The sequence below is a fragment of the Spermophilus citellus genome (genome assembly GCF_964194105.1).
Source record: "Spermophilus citellus genome assembly, chromosome: 9".
In the NCBI taxonomy this organism is placed as follows: Eukaryota; Metazoa; Chordata; class Mammalia; order Rodentia; family Sciuridae; genus Spermophilus; species Spermophilus citellus.
In genome coordinates, this window is record NC_138191.1 from 108293142 (window position 1) to 108315453 (window position 22312).

At 54.2% G+C, this 22312-nt stretch overlaps 1 protein-coding gene across 2 annotated transcripts in view; it reads left to right on the forward strand.

The window, feature by feature from the left end:
- Positions 1 to 14394, forward strand: part of HIVEP3 (HIVEP zinc finger 3) — a 464171-nt gene extending 449777 nt beyond the window's left edge. For both annotated transcript variants that reach the window (XM_081305082.1, XM_081305083.1), the window contains 3 exons: positions 3560 to 3646; positions 7796 to 8727; positions 9833 to 14394. In XM_081305082.1, the coding sequence (XP_081161208.1) occupies positions 3560 to 3646; positions 7796 to 8727; positions 9833 to 10630 (1817 nt within the window). In that variant the 3' untranslated portion in view covers positions 10631 to 14394. The remainder of the gene's footprint in view (positions 1 to 3559; positions 3647 to 7795; positions 8728 to 9832) is intronic.
- Positions 14395 to 22312: the final 7918 nt, after the last annotated feature.

Genomic DNA, 22312 nt, shown 5'->3' on the forward strand with positions numbered 1-22312 from the left:
GCCGGGGAGCTTCCGGGGCCAATGCCAGAGGACATCGGAAAAGGTAGAATCCAAACTCTGTGCCTAGCAGAGGGGGCCTCTTGGGGCGGTGGCAGATGGAAGCAGAGAGCGGGTGGCCATGAAGCGGGGAGGACACTGGAGCTCTTGGGCCTCCCTGGGGCCAAGCTCTGATAACGCGGCCCCTCCCTCTCCTGGGCTGTCTGCACACCTCTCAGGTGACCTCCACCACTTTTCTCTCTCTCCCTTAAGCTGTGGCCTAGGCAGCCTACGTGAGCATTCAGGCTTGGCCTGGCAGTCCTCGGGACCCCTGTCACCTCTGCCTGGCTGTGCCGTGTCTGGGAGCCCTTCCTGTCTGTCTCTGTCTGCCTGTCTGTGTCTCGTCTCTGTGTCAGACGTGGAAGTGGCAGCTCAAGCCTCTGGGAGCCACCTGAGGAGCAAAGGCCCGTGGACTGGCCTGTAGTCTGTCCTCTTCAGATGGTTTCCCGAGGTCAGCAGGGTGGCTGTGCTGTGTGCGGGCCATTGCGCCGATCGCAACCTCAGAGGACAGAGATGGCAGCTGTGGACAGGCCTTGCGTTCCTCCAGATACCCGTCACCTTCCCCCCACTGGCCTTTCCTCCTCCACTCCAAGCTGTCACTTTCCATGGGGGGGGCTGGGTTGGCTGTGAGAAGCGGTGGCTCTGCCCCTTGACAGGGACCTGGCCTCCAGCCTGTTTCTGCAGGGTCAGGAAGCCTCTCCCTGGTCGGAGGCAGTGACAGGTGGGGAAGGAGGAGTGGGGGGGGGGAGCAGGACGAGCTCAGGGCCGCTCGTCCAGCATCTGCTCCCATGACCTGCAGAGTCACCTCAGCCTCCCTGCAGCTTCCGAGGGTGGTGGCAGAGAAGAGGCAGACCTGCCAAGTGGGAACTTTGTGGGGCCTTCTCCTGAGCATCCCTGAGGCCCAGACCGAAAGGTGAAGCCATTTCTTCATGAGCATCACCTGAGCACCTCTCTCCTCCTGGCCCAGCACCAGGTGTGGCAGAGTCCCTGGGTGCTCCATAGAGAGTGACTGTCACGGAGGGGGGTGGGTCTGCTCTGGGCCAGCCACACTCTCCTGCCGCATGGGTTGTGTCTTCAAATCCTCTCAGCATCCCCACAAGGTAGGTATTACTTTACAGCTGCAGAAACAGACTCAGCAAAGTTCAGAACTTGCTCAGGGTCACACAGCCAGCAGCGGCAGAGCCTGGGCCACCCCAGGCCTCATGCTCAGAATCATCTTAGACCGTGGCTTCCCCTGCATGGAGCCAGCAAGGCCCCCAGCGCCCCGAGACCTGGGCCCAGTCAGGGCTCTAAACTAGCTAGCACTGTGACTTGGGGCCACTTGGTCAACCATGGTGGTTAAGCCAGTGATCTTAGCTAATGGAGTCATCAGCACCTGGGCCCAGAGTTAGGTGAGCAGCAGGGACAGGCCTCAGCCTGATGGAGGTTGGATTATATGGTCTGTGAGGTCCCTCCCCGACACTTGTGATGGCATTTCCCTAGGGGGCACTGTACACCCACAGTGTGCTCAGTATCTAATGTGACTGGCAAGAAACCTAAACCATCTCGGGAAAAATGTTTGTGAGAAATGGCATGATGGCCAGAAGGAGCAGTGTTCATGTCCTCGGTGGCCTGGGGTCATCAATGCAAGGAGGCTGCTTCCAGGGCTTGGTGTCTCTGGTCCACGGAAGACCCCAGGAGCCTCTTCCCACCTCTTGACAATCTTCAGGCATGACAGCGAAAGTGGCATTCACGAGGCTGATAGAGACCTTTGGGAACCCTCTGGTCACAAAATGTCTTGGGAAGATGTGGTTCTGCTCCCCCTATGGTCAGGAGTAGAACAGCCGGGCTTCTGTCCAGTGGCAGGAGAGGAGAGGAGGGCACCTCTCCACCTGTCCTGCTGCCCTTGGCTCCCCACACCTCAGGGAATCCCAGCTTAAGCTCTCCTCCCCCATCTCTTCAGCAGAACCCCAAAGTTCTCAGGCTGATTCAGAAGCACCCTTTGATCATCCATGGGCAGTCCCCCTGTTTACCCACCCGTCCGTCTCCTCTCCAGCTCATTTCTCCACCATCCACTTTCCCTGTCTGTTCCTCGCACTCTTCCGTCCATCTCTCCTTTCGTGCAGCTTCCCTTCCTCTCCTGCAGTCTGACCTCCCACTTCCGCATGTGTGTGCAGCCGGCCGGCTGCTCTCCCTCCACTAGCTCTCCACTTCCCTTTCCATCCATCTGCCCGTTCATTTCCCTCATCCACTCATCTGCCATCTATTCATCTGCCTGTCTGCTCATTCTGTCCCTTCCCTCTGCTCTCTTCCCATTCTGCTTTCCTTAGTTCCTCTAGCCACCGAGCCATCCATCCCTCCACCAATCTCTCTTTACCTCCATTCCAGCATGTCTAACTCTTTCCATTCTCCTCTCCTCATCCATTCATTCAAACTTACACATTAATACAATTCATGAGACAAAGCACCTGACTTGGGGAACTTATGGTTTATTATGTGGTAGAGCATACAGAAATACAGCAGTCCTCAGAGCACAGTCTGGGATGGGTCAAAGGAACATCCAAGGCATCTGGCCTGTTCTCTTGGGGCATGCTAGGGGCGCTTGACCTCTCCTCCCAGGACATGGCTGTCCACAGAACTCTGTGGTTCGTGAAATGCTGTGCACATGGCAGAGGAGAAAGGAATGAAGCTGCTGTTCCCATTTCTCGATCTCACAGAGCTACGGCCCCTGCTCCATAGCCTGCAGGGCTGGTCTTACAACTTTGGGCATAGTTGGCCTCCCCAAGAGTTTTGTAGGCATGGGGCAGGAAAGAGCCTTGGCCTTCCCTGAACCACCTGCATCCTGTGTCTGCCCTGCACATTGGCCTGAGGAAACAGGCCCAGGAAAGACACTCCACTAGGGAGGCCAGGCTTTGGCCCCAGCCCTGTGGCTCCCAGGTTCATGGCCAGTGATGTCCCTACTCTTACTTTCTGTCCTCTCTCCAACCCTAAGAGTAACTTTGCCCTGGATCCTCTTCACAGACCCTAAGGTTCTGCCCTATGGGCTGCCTGGAAGAGTCCTTGGCCAGAAGGGCATGTTCAGTCCCCACCCGTCATGATGGTCAGTGGGAGTCCCTATGTTATTGCACCACTTGAGGTGGCCAGTCATCCTGTCTGAGGCAAGCTGCCAGCTCCTGGACCCAGACTGAAATCAGAATCAGGAAAAAAAAAACAATTGCACTTGAGTGATCTTTTAATAATTTCTTTCTTTCTTTCTTTTTTTTTTTTTTTTGGTTTTGTTTTTTAACCAGCATCTCTCTTTCTCATTGGACCCTCTGTCTGTCCCTTCACAGCCCCATGCCCTCCCCATCCCAGCTCCTGTGTTCTACCACAACCATCAGCTCTGGCTGCACGCCTTGGCCTGAACATTGGGGCCGAGGGGTGCCTGGCCTCTGCCCAGCCTCTGCAGCTGGCAAGGCCTCTAGTGTGAGAAGCCACAGCTGCCTCTGGCCCTCCCCAGCCCTGTCCTGCAGCTGAACCTGAGTCTGTCCTCGTTCCTTTCCAGGGAATCTGACTAAGCACATGAAGTCGAAAGCCCACAGCAAAAAGTGCCAAGAGACAGGGGTGCTAGAGGAGCTGGAAGCCGAAGAGGGTAAGGAATGGGCACCCTCCACCTGCCCCTCTCCCTGTCCCTTCCATCTGCCCTCCTCTCCACTGATGCCTCTCCCCCTACTTTTCCCCCTCCCTCCCATGCCTTTCCCTTCTGGCTTCCTCAACTGTTGGGGCACAGAGGTGGAATTCACAGGGGATCACCCCCACTCCCGTCTGCAGTGGTGTTGAGCACTGCCGCCCCGCGGAGCTCTGTGGATGTGCACTGAGTACGAGCACATGTGTAATCGCCTTTGGCAACGAACACCAGCTATGTGCCAGGCACGTTCTAAACACGTGCCTGAAATACCCGGCAGACTTCACAATGACTCTGTGGGTCCTTACTCTAGAAGCTCCATAACCACACTCTGACATGGGCCTGAGGGTTTTGAGAGAGCCAAAGCCAGATGCAACAGCCCCTGTCACCTACCAATCCCCATCCCACGACCACAACCCAGCCAAGTCCTCCAGCACCAAGAGTCATGTTAGAGCCAGTCTCCCAGCACACAGGGGAGAAGGGGGAGCTGATCAAGGCTGTGGGTCTGGTGAGCACTGCCCGTCTCAGCACCCAGGTAGGAAGCCAGAGGAGCTTTGGCAGATGGACAGGTAGTCCCCTCCAGCAGAAAAACCTTTGACCACAGATTTCTTGAAATCAGGATCAGGTTCTTAGAATGTAACATAGGATAACGTGTGTGTGTGTGTGTGTGTGTGTGTGTGTGTGTGTGTATTTTGTTCGGTTTTCATTTTTCAGATTTGGAGATGTATTTGCAGTCTCACAAAAGAGCTAAATCACGTTTCCCTTTCTCTTATAGAACAGAACAGAATGAAATTGGGGCTGTACTTCCCAACACCAAATTATGGGGCTCCCATGCTTGTCAAGAGTGGACATCAGGCCATTTACAGATATTGTTCAATTAGGTCCTCAGAACAGGTGGTAGGAACTTGTGTTTCCGCATTTCAAGAAAGTAAAGTTCAGACAGGTAAAGGCAGTCACCAAAGATCATAGAGATGCACTGGCTCCACACTACTTCCCCATTGCTGGGGGACCCTGAGCCCAACCCAGAGCTTCCCTGGTGGTCCCTGCCTCTCTCCCAGCCTCACTTTCCCAGTGGGGTGGACAAGGATGACCATACCCACCTTTGTGAGAATGAAATCTACACATTCCTTCCAGATGCAACTACGAGGACAACTCTGCTCTGAGCTCCATTGTACAGTGTCAGGAAGCCTGTGTTCTAGAGGGAGAGGCAGACATTGAATAAATATGGAATAGAGCAGGGGAGAGAGGCAGAACAAAAAACCAACTGAGAGCCTGGAACATAGCTTTGTGGGGTCTGGGGAAAGCTCTCTGGCAGAGGAAGCAGCAGGTGCTAAGTCCCTAAGACCACAGCACTTTACCCGTGTGGCTAGAGCCCACTGACACCAGGACAGTGGGTCAGAGACCTCATGCCAGGAAGGTCAAGGGGTGAGCTTGGCTGTCATCCAGTGTGAGAAGGTAGCACCAGGGACATCCTCTGACCGCCTGGGCTCTGGCTGGGTGCAGGGCATAGCCGGCAGGGGGCGCAGGGGAGGCAGTGGTCCAGGCCAAGCACACCTTAGGCTCGGACAGCCACACAGCGCAGGTGAGAAGTGGTGGATTCTGGGTGGATTCAGAGGTAGAGCTCACAGATCTTGCTGTCACATCAGAGAGGGGAGAAGAAGAGGCTAAGGAAAAAAGAACCCGAAGATGACTCCAAGGTGTATAGCTTAAAGATGGAGTTGCCACCTCCTGACTAGGCAGATTCAGGGTATCAGGAGTTGGCGTGTGCTGGACAAAGTGGGAAGGTAGCCTGGAAGACCAAGCCCTCTGGTGGCCGGCATTGTAGCCCCGCCCCGGAGGAGATGAGGTTGGGCGCCAGCGCCACCGTGTGGCGCATTCCAGCTATGGCACTTAGCAGCGCAGAGGTGCGCTCCTTTGGTGGTCCTAGGGCCCTGAGCTCTTAGTGGGTAGGACTTGTTGAGCTTTGCCCTTGATCCCAGGGGCCGGACATCCCTATGAGAGGCATCAGGAAGGGGCGAACCAGACAGGGGCATATCCCCTAGAGTCCTGCAGGAACCTGGATGTGGAAGGCATGGCAAGCGTGCACCAGGCTGGGCACCCTTGGCTACCATTATTCATGTGCTGAATGACCAACACAGGCCACCTCAGTCTCTGGGCCTCAACTTCCCCATCAGTAAAGAAGGTCTTTAGGGGCCTCCCTGGTGAATATCAGGAGATGCTGGCCCTGACTCCCTCACCAGCTGCACCACCCAATGACTGATCAGTGCTCATAATGCTGCTCAGCTACCTGCCTCTTAGCTGGTCATAGCTAAGGATTATTGGGTGCTAACTGTGTGCTGGACCTCAGAACTCTCACAACACCTTCATGAGGGGCTATTATTACTAATCCCCCTCCCCATTTTACAGGTGAGAAAACTGAACAAAAAGATAAAAGGAAGTTAGCCAGAGTCACACAGCAAGAGAATGGTGAAGTTAGGATCCAAATGAAGGCCATGGATGCTTTTCAAAGCATAAAACCATTTTTAAGCTGTCAGTGTAATAATGCAAGGGCTGTGAACCTTAGTTCTAACTCAGCCAGGAGCTTGATGGATGATTTTGGTTGTACCCCTACCCTCTCTGTGCCTCTGTTTCACCATACCTGAGTGAGGGGCAGGGGTAGGTGAACTTCTGGGGCTGCAGTAGTCTACAGCCAAAGTCTTTGGCAAGGGGACTCAAGTTTGGCCTGGAGCCAAATTTCAAAACTTTGCCCTCCCATCTCTATCCCCCTTTCCCTTCCAACCCCCACCCCGTCCCCATTTCCTCCAGATTCCTCATCTTTTTGCTCCCTGCTGCCAGGAGACCCTGCCCTTCCTCTTGTGGCCCTCCCCAGCTCTACCCCATCGTTTTGGACCTGCAGCCCACCGAACGTCCTCTTTTGTCCATTTTACTTCTGCATGTTGATTATTTGGAAGCAGGCGGTATTGGGCATCCTAGCCCTGGGGAAGCTGGGCCTGGAGGAGATCCAAAGCCTGGGTGCATCAGGGGCCTGAGTCAGCTGCTATGTCTGGTGGTCCCAGTCAACAGTGGGTGTAGTAGTGGTATATGCAAGTGATGGGCCAGCCGATGGTTCACCAGCCCATACTCTGGCCAGAAACATGAGGTCATCATTATCTAGCAATGGGCCAGCAGAACCCAAACCTCAGGGCCTTTCAGGTGGGCTAGACATCAGCAAAGCTCTCTCCAGCATCTAGAATGCTACCCATTTCAGATACATCTCAGACTAGACCTAACGGTGACCCACCTGGTCCAAGTTGCTCCTCAAGAAGCCAAACCAGGAAGCTGGCATTTCAGAGCTACTCTCCCCAGGCTAGGAACATCATAGGCTTCTAAAGGGTAGTGGCTCCTCAGGACAAGGGCATGGCCAGGTTGGGCCCTGCTCTGTGACTTGAGGCTAGCTTAGCCAAGCTTCTCACAGGGCCCGTATTTATTCTATACCTACCAATTGTGCCAGCCAGCAACACCCGATTATGGTGTCAGATATGTGTTTAGACTAATCATGCAGGCTGGCTTGGAATAATAAATTTCATCTTTAATGAATCCACAGTGACTATAATTTTGGAACCCTGGCTAGGTGCCAGGCCTGCATTTTCTCTTCTTAGCTAACCCTGGGAGGTGAGACTGTCATATTTGTTTGACAAAAGGGAGGATTGAGGAATAGCAAGGCAACATAACTTGCTCACGGTGAAACCCGTCCTGATTATTAATGGAAAAGAAGACTGTCTCACCTGCTGCGGTTCAGCCCCAGACCTACTGTGACCTTATTGGGTAACTTACTGAATCTCTCTTACCTCAGTTTCCGCATCTATAATCTGAAGATTAGAATAGTCCCAGCATTCTTTGAGGACTACATGGATTAATACACTTAAAGCTCTTAGATCTGAACTTGCATGTGGTAGAGATGAAGTCATTGCTGTTCACGATGATTTACAAAGCATTCGCATATCTGTTATGTTACTTGGTCCACCCAGAGATCTTGTGCCATTACCATAGCAATACTGCCTGGGTGGCAGATCAAGAAACTGGGCTTTAGAAGGAACAGCCAGGGCTGACCTCAGGTCTCCTGCATTCTCCCCTCAGGAACCAGTGATGACCTGTTCCAGGACTCGGAAGGGCGAGAGGGCTCCGAGGCTGTGGAGGAACATCAGTTTTCAGACCTGGAGGACTCGGACTCGGACTCAGACCTGGATGACGACGAGGATGAGGACGAGGAGGAGAGCCAGGACGAGCTGTCCCGGCCATCCTCAGAGGCGCCTCCACCCGGTCTGACAGCCATGCCGCAGGCAGATTCCTCACCTGTCCAGGGTCCTCAGCCCCCAGATGCCACGTCTGACAATGAGGCCACACAAGGCGGCTCCGTCTCTGATGCTGAGCACTTGACAGCCAGCAGTTGCTCCACCTCCAGCCAGAGCATCCTGGGTCTTCCCCAGCTGGGACTGGCCCTGTCGGGCCCTGTGGAGAAGGACACAAGCTCAGCCCTGAGCTCTAAGGCCATGTCCCCCAGAAGGCCATGGTCCCCAAGCAAAGAAGCAGGCAGCCGTCCACCACTCACCCGCAAACACTCACTAACCAAAAACGACTCATCTCCCCAGCAATGTTCACCGGCCCCAGAACCACAGGCCTCAGTTGCAAGCATGCTTGGCCCCCAGATGGGTCCAGGAAGGGACATGGCCCCTCCTCCTTGTGGGTCTCCAAGACTTGCACTGTCTTCTCTCACTCCCCACCCCCTGGGAAGAGAACTGGCCCCTCGAACACATCTATCCCCAGAACTTGAGGGAACCACAGATCCAGGCCTCTCCAGACGCTCACCCACCGGGAGATGGTCTCTGGGTCGGGCTGAGTCACCACCACGGTCAGCGCTGCCATGGAAGTGGGCCCTGGCTGGGCCAGGCAGCCCCGCAGCGGGTGAGCATGGTCCAGGCTTGGGGCCAGCTCCGCGGGTTCTCTTCCCGCCCATACCTCTACCTCACAAACTTCTTGGCAGAAGCCCGGAGACCTGCACCTCCATGTGGGTGAGTTCCTGCCGTTGTCACTCCCAGGGGTGGGAGGGTGACAAGTTCACACTTTCTGAGAATCACACCTGGAGCTAAACAACTCTGCCCGCTGAGTAGTTGCTGATAATTTAGCAAAAATTCCTTGGGCGCTACTATACCAGGCACCAGGCTGGGCACCTTCAGCCATCTGGGTTATGATACTTTCTTGCAACTTCAGCAGCAGCAAGTGTGGGTTCTGGAGTTCCTGGGTCAGAGTCCTACCCCTAGTGAGAGCCGTGGCCTTGGATGTGGGTGGAAATACTTGTGTAATTCCCCACCAGACCCAACCCAGCCTGCTTGTTGGGCAGATGGCAGAGCTTAACCCAAATCATCCCCATCTCCAATGTCATTGTCACAGCTCCCCACAGCCAGTATTGCTCCTGTCAGACCATGAGCACAGCTGCCATTGGCCAACACCGCCCATTGTCCTGGCACCTCAGCACCCCACTGATGCACCTGTCAGCCTGATCGATGTTGTCCCATCATCCACACAGTCCCTACCCTATTGTCATGCCATCTCTGTACCACCAGCATCCCTGTCACCACAGGACCCCACCACTGACAGTGCCATCTCTGTCAACTTCACCTACCAACACCTTTTCTGTCACAGTGTTGTCGTGACCTGATATTGTCACTCCTGGAGAAATCTTACCTTGATTTTGAATTTGGAGGTCACATTACAATTCCTCATGGTGGAAGGTCAAGAGCCTTGGGTGGGAACCCAAGTGCCAAGGTGAAGTTGAATGAATGAAGACCATTTTAGGAATAGGAGGGCAGCAGAACCAAGGTAGAGGGCCAGGCCAGAGTGACCACAGGGTCCCCTTCATCGGAGCACCCTTCCTCCAAATGTGCTGGCCGGGGGGTATGAAGACAATGGGGCAGAGTGTGCTCGTGGTCACTGTAGAGCTGGAGACAGCCCACTGGGCAGCATCGTGAGTACAGCCAGCAGCCTGGTTCTGGCCCCAGCTCAGCTGGTTTCACGGTGGTCTGGGGCCCACTGCTCTCCGTGCCTCTAGGCCGCTGTCCTCCATGTGCCCAGCATGTAACCCTTGCCTTCCCCTGTCTTGTTTTCTGACCCCTGCAGAAGGCCGAGTCCCGAAGTCCAACCTGCTCGCCTGGCCCTGCTCATCCTCTTTCCTCCCGACCCTTCTCCGCCCCCCATGACTTCCACGGCCACATCCCAGCCCGGACAGAGGAGAACATCTTCAGCCACCTGCCTCTGCACTCCCAGCACCTTCCCCGTGCCCCATGCCCCTTGATTCCCATCGGTGGGATCCAGATGGTACAAGCCCGGCCTGGGGCCCACCCCACCCTGCTGCCAGGGCCTTCCACAGCCTGGGTCAGTGGCTTCTCAGGGGGTGGCAACGACCTGACAGGGGCCCGAGAGGCCCAGGAGCGAGGCCGCTGGAGTCCCACTGGAACCTCATCAGCCTCTGTGTCCCCCGTGGCTAAGGTCTCCAAGTTCACACTCTCCTCAGAGCTGGAGGACAGAGACTACCCCAAGGAAGGGGAGAGGACAGGCAGAGGCCCAGGCAGACCTCCTGACTGGGAACCCTATGGGGCCAAGGTGCCTGTGGAACCTGTGGCCACTCACAGCCCCTGTACCCCACGGCCACCCCAGGGCCAACAGGTGGCACAGTCCTGGAGCCTCCACTTGGAGTCACCATGCACGCTGGCCACCCCTGAGGCCTCTGCCGCCCCACCACTGGACCGCAGCAGCTCCGTGGGCTGCCTGGCCGAGGTCTCTGCTCGCTTCCCAGCCCGGAGGAGGAACCTCTCTGGGGAACCCAGGACCAGCCAGGGCTCCCCCAAGCCCTCAGGTAGTGGGGAGCCCAGGGCATCGCCACCCCAGCCCAAGGACAGGGCCCCCCCAAGCACTTAGCCTCTCTCCGTCCGACCGCGTCAGCATCTGGCTTCCGGTGTTCCGCAACAGATGTTTGCAGCCAACGTCCTGGAGTCATCTTGCTCCCATGGGCCCCCTGTCCCATCTGTCCATCTGTCCACACAGTTTCTGCTCAGCTCCCATCTGTTATATCTTCCCATGTATTGCAGTTACCTGTGCCTTTTTCTATACCTTTTGTTGCTTGAAAAGAAACAAATCACACACACACATACATAAAAACAAGACAAACCCACAAGGAGCTGAGGCTGTGGATAGTTTGTGCTTTTTAGGAAAGGCTGCAGGAGGGGTGCTCTACAGCACCCCTGCAGTCACAGCCACTGCCTCCAAGGACAGTGAGAGGCAGCCACTGGCCTAGGGAAAGGGGATGCACTGAGGGCACAGAACACAATTAAGTGGAGATGCAAGCAGTCCGTGTACAGAAGTTTAGGGTTCCTGTTCGTCGCTGCTTTAGTTCCTCCTTCCCTGCCCCGGCCAGCGGCCACTCTTTTCTGCCAGAGAAGGGCCAGCAGCCCCAGGCAGAGGAACACAAATGCAGGCAGAACCCCAAGAGATCATCTTCTTTTTCCTTTTATTCTCTATAAGAAAAAAGCGGGGGTGCAGTTGCTTTTGCTAGAATTTCAACCCAAAATAGCAAGTAGAAGGTAAAAACTGGTTGGTTCCCCCAGGGATCCCAGATACCCGGCTCATCTGAGTTGTGGGCTTATCCTGGCATTTCCCAGGTGAGCAAGCCATGTGACAGCCCCTCCCTTCAATACCCACCATCCTGCCCCCAGCCTCTGGGCTAGGAAAGGAGCCCCGACTGTCGCTTTCTTGGCTCTGGCACACCTAACTCCTGCCTTGCTCTCCTGGCCCTGGCCCTAGGCTGCCCGCAAGGCCGAAGGGCCGAAGCCAAGCCTAGGGACTATCCTCAGCTTGGGGTTTGGATTCTGCTTCACCTCAGTCCCTGCACTACAGGGGCCTCACGACCTTCATAGCTGGGCTTTTCCAGTGCTCGGCGCTGTGAATTCACAGGGCTCCGGGTCCCTTGGAGCAGGACTGGTTTCTCTGTCCCCTCCACACATGGCCAGGCCTCTACCACCTAAGGAAATACCCCAAATGGTGACTGGTAGGAACTGCCTGGGCCTATGTTTTGGCTTAAATCTCTTTTAAGACCCCCCCCCAAAAAAAAAACCTATAAATATAGAAAAAGAAGATGGTGTTTGGCATATCCCCCCACCTCCTCCTCTTCTCGTCTCTCAACCTAGAAGAGTTGTAAATTGTACCACATCCTTTGAATTTTTCTCTATTTCCTGGGACAAAAACAAACAAAAAACCCTGCTTTTCAAGAAAAATAATTTGACCAGAAATTTAAATCCCAAGTTAAAATATGGAGCTTGACCTCCAGCATGTTTAGCCCATATAATTAATTGTAAAAGTGAGTGCTCCTGTGCACTGCTGCTAAAGGTTCCCATTTCCACCTGGGAGAGGAGGAGTTTCCCCCTATCTTTCCAGAAACAACTAATATTTTACAAAGGGGGGCCATGGTGTGTCCCACCCAGGCTAGGTGCTGGTGCCACCTTGCACAGAACAGGGACTTCTCTGGCCAGTTCCCAGATCTCCGCCAGGCTGTAGATAGGCCTCAATCTCATGCTTGGCCATCCTTCCCCTCTCTCCAGCTCAGGCCTTTCCCTGCAGGCCCCTGCTGGGTGGACAAACCAGCCACAGGCCCAGCCTCCACCAGAGCAGCCGCTCATTCTCTTTGCCTTCCTCCAAGCTAAGACAAAAAGAGCAGGGCCTCCCAGGGGGCCTCCTATAGTCTCCAGCGCTGGGGAGTTGGGGTAGCGCCTGGCTGCTTGACTCAGGCTAGGGCTCCTGCTCACCTTAGGAGAAACCAGCAAGCCCACCTGGACCACGTTGGCACTCTTTGGATCTGTAGCAAGTGAGTAAGAGCCTGGGCCCTGGTCACAGAGCCCTGGCCTCTGTCCTGGGCTCCCCTCACTCATCCTGAACCCCTAGGCTTCAAGAGCTGAGCCTCAGAAGCTGGATACAGGCCAAGATCTTCCTGTCCCTGACTGCTGGCTTGGCTCCTGACCTTAGGGATAGCCACCCCCCTCCACCCTATTATACACCCCAAGCTCTCCCTGGCACTGTCTCCCCTGTACTCAAACAATCCATCCACCAAGGTCCCCTTCCTGGGCAGCCTAGTAATGGACAGTGTGGCCATCAGGGGAGAGTCCCTGCAGTTTCCTGAAGAAGTAATGGGCCAGGGGTCACTGGAAATCTAAGGGACAGGGACAGAATACCTTCATAGAATCTGGCCTCAGAGCTGCTGCCCCACAGGGGCCCAGAGGAACCAAATTGATACCACCACAAAGCACAGTGCTAACCCTCTCTGCCAGACCCTGTGCCCACTCTCCTGCGCCCTGGGCCCCCAACCCATATGCACAACCTCCCCGCTTTGGGAAAAACCTCTCTCCAGTCACACCCCATTCTGGGCCTCTGCCCCCTGCCAGCCACACAGTTTCCAGCCTGCCTATGATCTGCTGCCCCCGACCCGGGGGATCAGTGGGGCCAGCGGCACTGACGTGGTGCACACACCCGAGCTAGCTCTGTTGAAATGCCATTTCTCGGGACAGACTAGCTCCTGTCCTTGGATGTTGGCCGTGGGGGAAGAACCAACTTGCTGTGGTTTCCAGACAAACCTTATCTTCTGCTGGGGATCCCAATCCACTTCCCCCCCACCTAGACCTGCCCTCCAGGATGCCCTTCACACCTTGGCAATATCAGTCATTCTGGATACCAACCCCTTTCTTCTCCAAGGACAGGCCTGCTCTCTCCTATCCTTGTCCATAGCTTACACTGGGGTCCCAGCCACTGAGACCCTCCAGGGGCCGGACAGTAGCAAACTGCTCACTCCCCCAGACTTAAGTTCCTCTGTCAGAAAAAGTCTGAAAGAATTCGCTTCCAGATTCCTCTAGGCCCTGTTCCCTTCCCACCCAGTCCTTTGGAATAAGGATAAGCAATGTAGCTGAGCTGAATTCCTCTCTAGACCTTGCTCCAGACAAGTCTTTCTCAAAACTAAAGTCCTGGCCGAGCAGTCATCCTCCGAGACCAGTCTGCCCGGGGGAAGAAAGTTCCCGAAGATCTGTGCAAACTCTGCTTCCGTGTCGTGATTCCAGTCTGCTTCCCATTAGGAAAAAAAAAAAACGCATCGGCACTTATGATCACTTTACTAAATCTAGTGTTAAAAGAAATTAAAAGAAACAGAAAAAAGAAAATGTGTAGGCAGATGTAAGATACACACTCTCTGTAAGATAAATATTTGCCTTTTTTTTTTCTAAAAGGTGTATGTATTCTGTACGTGAAATTGTCTGTAGAAAGTTTCTATGTTCTTAAATGGCAATACATTCCAAAAATTGTACTGTAGATATGTACAGCCACTGCACTGGGATGGGGTAGTTTTGCCTGTAATTTTATTTAAACTCCGGTTTCTACATTTGCATCTTGCAATGTCAGTATGGTATATATCAGTGCAAAAGAAAAAAAAAAACTCAACAAAAAATCCATGCAGGTCTAAAGCACAGAGTCTGACGTACAAAAGGAAAAAAATGCTCAGTATTGATGTGTGTGACCTTTGTTGTAAATTACATCTGTACTGTGAATGAGAAGTTTTTACAAGTATAATAATTGCCTTTATTACAGTTCCAGCTGAGTGTTCAGCCGGAGGATATTTTTTAAAAAAAGAAAAAGAATAGCACGTTGGAATAAATTTGAAAATCCCAACATAGCCCTGTTTGCCTGGCTTGTGGTCTTTTCAAGAGTGGCAGAATGTCAGAATTGAGGGGACAGTGTACCGAGTACTCATTTTCTATGGACCAATCTGATCCAGAGCAGGGTGACTAGGCCATAGTCACCCAGCCCATACTGTCTTAGGGCTCTCGCTTCAGGCCTGGCAACAAAGCACCAGATGTATCACTCTGTGACCAGGGCCTGTGTCCATCTCCTAGGCCTGCCATGACAAATTACCATCAACCAGCTGCTTTGAATAACAGAAACATGTTCTCTCCCTCAGTCCTGGAAGCCAGTGATTTGAAATCAAGTTTTCTGCAGGGTTGGCTCCTTCTACAGCTCTGAGGAGACTCTGTTCCCTGCCACTCTTCTGGCTTCTGGTGACTGCCACTGTTCCGGGTCTTCCTGGTTTTGTGGTCACCACTCCAGTGACTGTCTCGTCTTCACATCTCTGTGTGTCTTCTCTCTCCTCTAGGCACACTAGTCATTGATGATCGCATCTCAAGATGCTCAATTATTCTGCAGATACCCTTGTTCCAAACAAGGGCACACTCACAGATTCTGGGGAGTAAGATATGACAGTTTTAGGCAAGGGTGGAGGGATTGCCATTCAACTGACTATAGGAGGATACTTGAAATCCAAACCTGGCATAGCCACTTCCTGCCTATGTGTTCTTGGGCAAGCCAACTAACCTCTCTGTGCTTATTTCCTTATCTGTAAAGTGGAGGTTATTGTTCTGTGCATGTAAGGGTGCTTGAGATGGTACATAGAGGGAGGTTAATAGAACCTTGAACACAGTAAGCTTTCGACTTACTGTGATTTCTGACAAATGATTTCCGAGCAGGACTTCTGCAGGATACTGGGGTCACCAGGGTAGGAAAGATGTGGGTCCCTCCCTTTTGTATTCCACGCTGATCTGCTGAGTGCTGCAAGGGCAGTCATCCATCAGTGAGCAAGACAGATACCATCTACCTTCTGAGAGCTGCCCTTGTAACAGGCAGCTGTCAGTCACTCTATCACAGGGCCAAACGACGTACGCAGCGAAAGAGAAGTGTGCTCCAGTCCAGAGGAACTCTGGGCCACCCACAGACCTGTCCCTGAGAAAAGTCCTAAGGGTCAGCAAGGCAGGGGAACCATGAGAAGGAGCAGACAGAGGCTGATGGACAATCAGAGGGGTTCTTGGGGCAAAGTGCTACCCAGAGGTTTAGCACTGAGGACCTAAGCGGTCTGCTTGTTTGCACAACAAGGAGTCCAAGCTGGTGCAGGGGAAGCTGGCCTGGGCCCTTTGGAGACATAGTTGACTGCTGAATAAGTGGTGGCAGCAGAAGGTGGTGGTTGAGCAGCCAGGAGACCGGGGAAGGGGATCACCCGCCCACGCCTTGGGGCCCAGGGCATAGGAAGGAGCGAGCTAGGCAGGAGCTGGTGGGAGCTGCAGTCCAGGGGAGGAGGACTGCAGAGCACTGGACAGGCTGACAGGGAGGAAATGACAAGAGCCCTCGCTGACTCCATCAAGAGATGAAGTCACCGTTGTAACTGAGGGCATCCAGAGGGAGGAGGTACAGGCCACCTGGGGATGGATTTTCTCTGTAAACAGAGTGACATCATCTGGGAAAGTTTCAGGAAGAGACTTGAGGAGTTTGGGTGAGCACTGAGAGAAGAGAGTCCACCAGGGAACCAGGCAGGCACCCCGTGGCTCTGAGGGCCATGGCCACCCTCTGCCCCCCTGTGTGGCTTCTTCCAGCGTCCATGCCCCAGGCATGGGGAAGGACCCAGACAGATTCATCCAGAGGGTGGTTTTTGTCCACAGTGGCACAGAGGGACAGTGAGCACTGGAGGTGAGAATATTGGCAAGTGAAGAGGTGAAGATATGGACCACTGAATCCATGGGCTGGAAGGTGTGGCTGAGGCAGAGGGAGTCCTGTGGTCACACCATGGGGGGCTGGATGGACACAGAGAAGTCAAGGTTGGGAGTTGCCTTAACCGACTATTTCAGAGTGAGACGGTAGTAGATGAAGACTGTCGACCACGGGTGTGGTGGCAGAGATACTGTAAGAGAGTGCCACTGGAGGCTCAGAGGCCAGGAGGTGAGCACACAAGGTGCTACCTGGGTACACAGGTGATAAATAAATAAGTCCTGCTGATGGCAGGATTAGGTGGAGATCTGGGCTGTGAGCCAGGGCGTATCGATCAGAATAGGTTCTGTTATGTTGCAAAAAACAAGCAATCCAGCTGGATACGGTGTCACGTGCCTGTGATCCCAGTGGCTTAGGAGGCTAAGGCAGAAGGATCATAAGTTCAAAGCCAGCCTCAGCAACTTAATTGCTCTAAGCAATTTAGTGAGACCCTGCCTCAAAGTAAATAAATAAATAACAGCCTGGGGATGTGGCTCAGTGGTTAAGTGCCCCTGGGTTCACTCCTGGTACCAAAAAAAAAAAAAAAAAAAAAATCCAGACACTCCATGGCCAAGTGCAACATATCCCTTCCATTCACATTTTGCTGGCCAAAGCTAGTCAAATGGTCAGGCTTAATGAAGGAGAATGAAAACAGCCTGAATGGTAATCACACAAAGTCAGGACTTCTCAGAATTAGACCAGGAGATGAGCAGATGTCGGGGACGGTGTCAGCCTCAGAGAGCCTGGATTTATGCAGGGAGTCAAAGAAATAATGACCTGGAGGAGGCCACAGGAGGCAAAGACAGCAGCCAGCATTAAAGTCATGGAGCGTGGAAGGACAAGGAGGTACTAATAAAGCAGGTGCCTGGGAGCATGGCCTCGGGGAGTCTGAGTCTCAGTCCAGCCAGTGGAGAAGTGCAGCCCTGATCAGCCCCAGAAGAGGAAGTAGAGCGTGCTCCGTGTTCAGCATTTTACCCACCCAACTGACAGTTCTTCAAACCACCCAGGGAGTCACCATTTGCAGAGTATCCATTTGCAGAGAAGAAGTCAGCCAAAGGCACACAGCTGGTCGGTGGCAAGAAAGGGACTAGAACTCTCCTCTGGCTGGCCCCAGACTGCCCAGCTGCTACCACCCAGGGTCCAGCTGGGTCTCTTGTCCAGCAGCTGCAGGCTTGTCAACAGTACCATCTGGCAGCCACGTAGGGTTCTCATGCCTGAGGCCACAGATGTGTGAGGACTGACCAGCAGATGCGGGGTCCAGGACTTGAGAGCACGGAAAGAACACATGAATTCTTTGGAAGATCATCCGCCTACCCTACTGACTACATGTTGCTGGCCGCCAGCCCTCCCAAGTGGCTCTCCTGAGGCCACAAAACCTTTTTCCTCTGGGAGTGGAATAAGACAGGATGCACATTCCCATTTTTACAGAAAAAGGGTGGAGCCCAAGATGACCCCCTAGCCAGTGGCACTCTGGGCCCAGAGTGCAACTCAGAGTCTCAGGAGTGCAGTGGTGTGGTCTGCAGCAGTCAAGGCCTCAACCAAGCTTGGCCTGAGTTCCCATCCCCAGGGTTTTTAGCTGAATCTGCAGGACTGGCAGACCTTGCTCTGTACCCTGACTGGGCTCAGAACCTGGAGACCACGCTCTTCCCTAGAGAACCCTGGAGACAGATCACACAGGCAGGAATGCCTCAGAAAGCCAGGCCAGCCCGAGTTAGGAGTGAGTAGAGAGACGCAGAGGAAGAAAGGGTCGCAGGGGGGAGAGGGACCTGAGTGCTTCAGCCTGCGGTCATGCTGCACGGGGTCATGCTACCAGGCTAGAGGCCTGCATGGGTATAGCTTGGTAGACCCTGAGAGGAGGGGACTTATCACCGCATCATCCTTCACATAGTAAGAAACCTGGGCTCAGAGAGGTGACCCTGTTTTCCCAAGGTCGTTGTGGTGAGCACCAAGATCATCACAGTTGGGAAATAATTAGCTTCCCCCAGAGGAAAGAGCCTGGGCTTCTTTGCTACTGAGTGGCCCTCGAACCTGGGTTGGTGCTGGGAGGGCCCAGCACCCGTAGTCCCCAATCTAATCCTAGCCTCATCCATTTTAGGAAGACCCAGCTGTCATTTGCCTTCTTTTCAAATGAGAAAACTGATGTCTAGAGCCAGAAGAGCTTGGCCCAAGGCCAGGGCTAGGGTTCCTAAATCCCTGCAGAGCCACCTGTATCACGCGGCCACCCACCTCTGCCACAGGCCTGAGCTGCTGCCCATCTCCTCTGCCCAGCTCTGCCTTTTTAGGAAAGGAAAAGAGCAGCCCTGGTGGCGGGCAGGCAGGCGGGCAGGCAGGCATGCTAATCCACCAGCTCCTGGAGCTCTGGTTACCCGTGGTTTGAGGCCCAGGCAGCCCCAGCTGGGAGTGCCAGCGCAGCCAATGGGTGCCGCCGCGGAGCCACCCAGCCACAGCCATACAAGGTCTTGCTGCAGCCCAGGCCTGAGCCGGCATAGGGCAGCTCCAGTGCTGGCACCCGCCCCACCCCTGAGCCTGCCGGCCCAGCACGTCCTCGGACTCTGCCTAATCCAGCCTGGGAGCAGATAGGGCTGTGGTACACGTGCACCAGGCCCAGGGCTCCCTAAGGTCAGAGAGATGGCACCCAAGGTAGAGGCCCAACCAGCCATGGGGGTCCAGACTGGGGTCAGAGTGATGGAACCCAGGCCTGGTCCAGGCTGTGCATCTTTTGACAAGACTGTTCTGTTCCCATCATCCCTTTGGCCTGCCTGGCCACATGTCCTGCCCCCTCTACCTTTAGGAAGGCCTCAACAAAGTTAGTATGTGACTCCTAGACTTTCTGGGGTCTTCCCAGTGTCCAAACCCAACCCATTTGATTCACCCTGGGTCTAAAACTGCATGCACCTCTCAGAATTAGAGGTGTCCACTTGCACGTGCATGTTGTGAAAGTGTGCATGTCCCCTTGTGGGCCTGTGTATGCCCATGATCACTGCTGTGGGTCTGGGAAGGTAGAAGCAGGTGTGTTGTCAGCCGCTCCTTGGCAAAGCCCACCCCATCTGTCAGTTCATAATGCCTCTAATTTAATGCGACGAGACCTCTGGGAAGTTTGAAATATAGCCCCATTGACAAGCAGGGAAACCAAGTCATGGAAGGGTTCTTTACTCAAGGTCAGGGTGCCAGGAGTCAGCCCCACAGGCTGTACTCTGGGCCCCTGCAACAGCCTGATTTCCTCTTCTGTGAGTTTCAGATCCTGGGGAGAAAGGGGTCTGGTAGCATTTCAGGAATGAAAGACATTGTCCAAGACAAGAGGACCCTTTGCTCTTGAGTGGGGTGGGTCTTTCCCAGATGTGTGATGCACCAACGTTGTCCAGGTGACAGCCATGGCTGCTCATTGTGGCCCAAGTGGGCAGCCCACTGGCTGCACTGCCCCGGCCACCACTGACACCTAGGGAACCCAGGTGGGAACCCTAGTTTGGCAGGGAAACCACTGGGTTCGAGCATCCTGGTGCATCCTACGTGGGACCGGCTGAGCTTGGGGCCAACAGTGAGGAGCTCTACAGAGCCACCAACAGGTGAGGGAAACGTGCCGGCACAGGGGGTGGGGAACCTGTCTGGCATCAGGCTCTGTTTGCTCACCCAAGAAAAGATGAGATAAATATAGACACAGGATTACTCAGACACAGCCTGGGAAAACCGGCTCCCGAGCCTCACTTCAGTGCTGGCCCAGCCTCACCTTCACCGGCCTGCCCACGCTCTGCCTGCTGCCAGGCCTGCCCCGCCTCCTTTCAGGACTCCCCACCTGGAAGCCTTGGGACAGCCCTTCCTACCTACTCTCTCTGGAGATGGGGCAACAACTGCAGCCCAGAGAGAGCAGATGCTTGCAGACTAGGAACACACAGCGCCAGGGCTGCACTGGGCCACAGGAGTTGCCTTTCCAGGCCAGGCAAGACTCCAAGTCAGACTCAGTTTCCCCACCTATGAGGTGGGGACTGGTGCATGTAACCCCAACTTCCTGGGGCCTACAGATCGGATGGAGTTGGGGACCACCCAGCCAAAAGGAGTGTGACTGGAGTCTCATTACTAGAAGATGAGGGTCAGATCAGAGTGTGTAGGGGCTCTACCCTTGGCCTCTGGAGCCAGGCTGCAGGAACTGGACACCCACCTGTGCCACTTTTTCTTAGCCAGGGGATTTTTGGAAAGTTACTCAACCTTTCTAGCCTCAGTTTCCTCATCTCTAAAATGAGACTAATCATAGCCTTTAATAATAATTAGTATAATTATTACATATTATTTTATAATATGAATATTATGTGCAGTATAAGAATAATAGCAAGGATGAGTTCCTACCTGCAGGAAGCAATTCCACCAGGGCCTGGCACAGATCAACTACTGCATTTGTGCTTGTTACTATCAGGCCAAGGCAGGCAGGCTGTGGGCACAGGTGGCCTGGGTGGTAGTTCAGAGGCCCTCACATTTCTAGGGAACAGCCTGGTTCTGGGCTGCACAACACACAGCACCGTGCCGGTCTGTGGCCTTTGCAGGACCCTGCCTCTTCCTGGCTTTCAGAGTCAGACACACATGACTTTGAACACCAGCTCCATCACTGAGACACTGTGTGACCTTCAGCAAGTGACTGGTCCTCTCTGAATCTCCAATGGACAGAACATTTGGCACACCTTTCTCTGTCCTAGGATTGGTATGAGGGTTAAATAGAGGAATTGTGGGCAACGTCCAGCCCAACTGGGCAAACAGAGTCTCCACATTTCAACTCATTCTGACCCCCTTCTCTTGATTCCTCCAGCTTTCTCCAGTGGCTGTGAGTGCAGTCTGAGAAAGGTCACACCTGGGTCCCCGATCCTCCACATACAAGGGCCTTCTAGCATAGGAAGCTTGCATGCCCCAACATTGTGCATGAGCACAGACCCCTGCCTCAGGTGGATGGGACCCCTAGGGATGTGCATGTTCCCTCCTGCACAGCAGTCCCCCTGCATTGCACTCATACCTGTCCACACAGGTGTCTGCACCTGCCAGTGCACACACACATCCTCATGCACATGTACACACAGGGCACAGCCATACATGGGCACAGAGAGACAGGTGCCTGCAGGTGTGTCCCTGTGCATCCTCACCAACACGCACGGATGTCCTAGCCAGGCCCGGCCCCAGGGTGACAGTCTTCATGGCAGAAGAATGCAGACAGCTGGCAATGCTCTGCCAGCGGACGTGAGGGAGAGGCCGAGGGGAAACCGCATGGGCAGGAATCCCAGCAGGCGTGCCAGACTGAGGCGGGGCCCTCGAGTGCCAGGAATTGTGCAGGGTGGGGGGGCACGTGCAGATGCTTGCTTGCTCCAATCTCTCCATCACCCCTGTCACCTCAGAACCTCTGGGTCTTGAAGGTCAAAAGGGCTCCACACAAGGCTGACTGAAGGTTCTACCTGTCCCACCACCATGCCATGTGGCAGGGCCCTGTCTTTCTTTGGGCTGCAGTGGTGGGTCTAAGCTTGGACCACATGGTCTTCCTCACTGGGGAACCAGAAGAATCTATGAGCACCGAGATCTGCAGGAGGATTGTCGTGACTGATGCAATGCTACAGGTCAAGGGAGATGATGACCATGTGGAGGTCACTGTAACTCTCTGGGTGCAGACTAGGAGCAGGGGCTAATTTGAAAACTCCCTGAACATTCAAAAGGGAGGCTGCTCCTCACTTATGGATGCAGAGTGCAAATCTGAGGTGCAAAGAAGCAAAGCCCAGAGCTGGTTGATTCCGGAGCCTACCATCAAACCACTGTGCTGTGCGGGCGGCTCTGCCTCCACGCACCCTTCACTCTCTGATAGAGAGATCTACAAGTGATCTAAGTATGGCCAGCAGAAAGACAGGTACTGCCCAAATGCCAGGACCTTGGCTCCAAGCAGAGAGGGGCCTCCCTGGCCCCTGCAGCAATATCCTTCCCCACCTGTGCCACCTGTGGAGAAGACCACCATACAGGGCAGGGCCAGACTGAGAGCCA